We start from the raw sequence: 826 nt of genomic DNA on the forward strand, positions 1-826 counted from the left end.
GTCCAGGATTGGAAGCCAACTGGTAGTCTAGAAGATGCAGTCAGATCAGACCGGGTGGTCAAGTGTATCAAGTCACAAAAATGGACGGGCTTGGCCTTTAGTGAAATTGAGGGTAAAAACAGGGGTGTTGTGACCACACGGGATTTTCTGCCAGGGGAAGTTGTCTGTGACTACCATGGGAAGTTGGTGTCACATAGAAAGGGTGAAGAAATCCACCGTGACATCCAGCTGTCTGAGAGTGGGTATATGTTCTTTTTTAAGAACAAAGGAAAGGCCCTGTGCATTGACGCACATGAAGAACACTGCGAGTGCCACCCAGAAAAGCTCACTTTTGGGCGGCTAATCAACCACTCAAGAAAACACCCAAACATCAAGCCAAGACTGTACATCTTCACATCTGATGGGGTAGAGAAAGAGGTCATACTTTTCATAGCATCACAGAAGATTCGTGTCAACGAGGAGCTCCTCTTTGACTATGGGGTCAATAGGAAGTCCTACTGTGGGGAGGGGCTAGACTTGGACTGGCTTTAAGTGCATTTCACTACAGAAAAACCTCAATACAGTAGGAAAAAACAGTTTCAACCCTTAACTGATTTTCACTACGGAGGTTTTCAGTACAGTAGGAAATCAGTTTTGAACTGGCCCCTCCATTCATCATCATCATCATCGTCATCGTCATCATCATCATCATCATCATCATCGTCATCAAACTGCATTTCACTACAGAAAAACCTCATTACAGTAGGAAAATGCAGTTTCAACCCTTAACTGCTTTTCACTACGGAGGTTTTCAGTACAGTAGGAAATCAGTTTTGAACTGGCCCCT

At 44.4% G+C, this 826-nt stretch overlaps 1 protein-coding gene across 1 annotated transcript in view; it reads left to right on the plus strand.

The window, feature by feature from the left end:
• Positions 1-820, plus strand: part of LOC106511726 (uncharacterized) — a gene marked incomplete at its 5' end in the record, with an annotated part of 8,085 nt that extends 7,265 nt beyond the window's left edge. The window contains 1 exon segment of the mRNA XM_014000472.1: positions 1-820. Coding sequence (XP_013855926.1) covers positions 1-531 — 531 coding nt within the window.
• Positions 821-826: the final 6 nt, after the last annotated feature.

This window comes from Austrofundulus limnaeus, unplaced genomic scaffold, assembly GCF_001266775.1.
Source record: "Austrofundulus limnaeus strain Quisiro unplaced genomic scaffold, Austrofundulus_limnaeus-1.0 Scaffold3138, whole genome shotgun sequence".
NCBI lineage: Eukaryota > Metazoa > Chordata > Actinopteri > Cyprinodontiformes > Rivulidae > Austrofundulus > Austrofundulus limnaeus.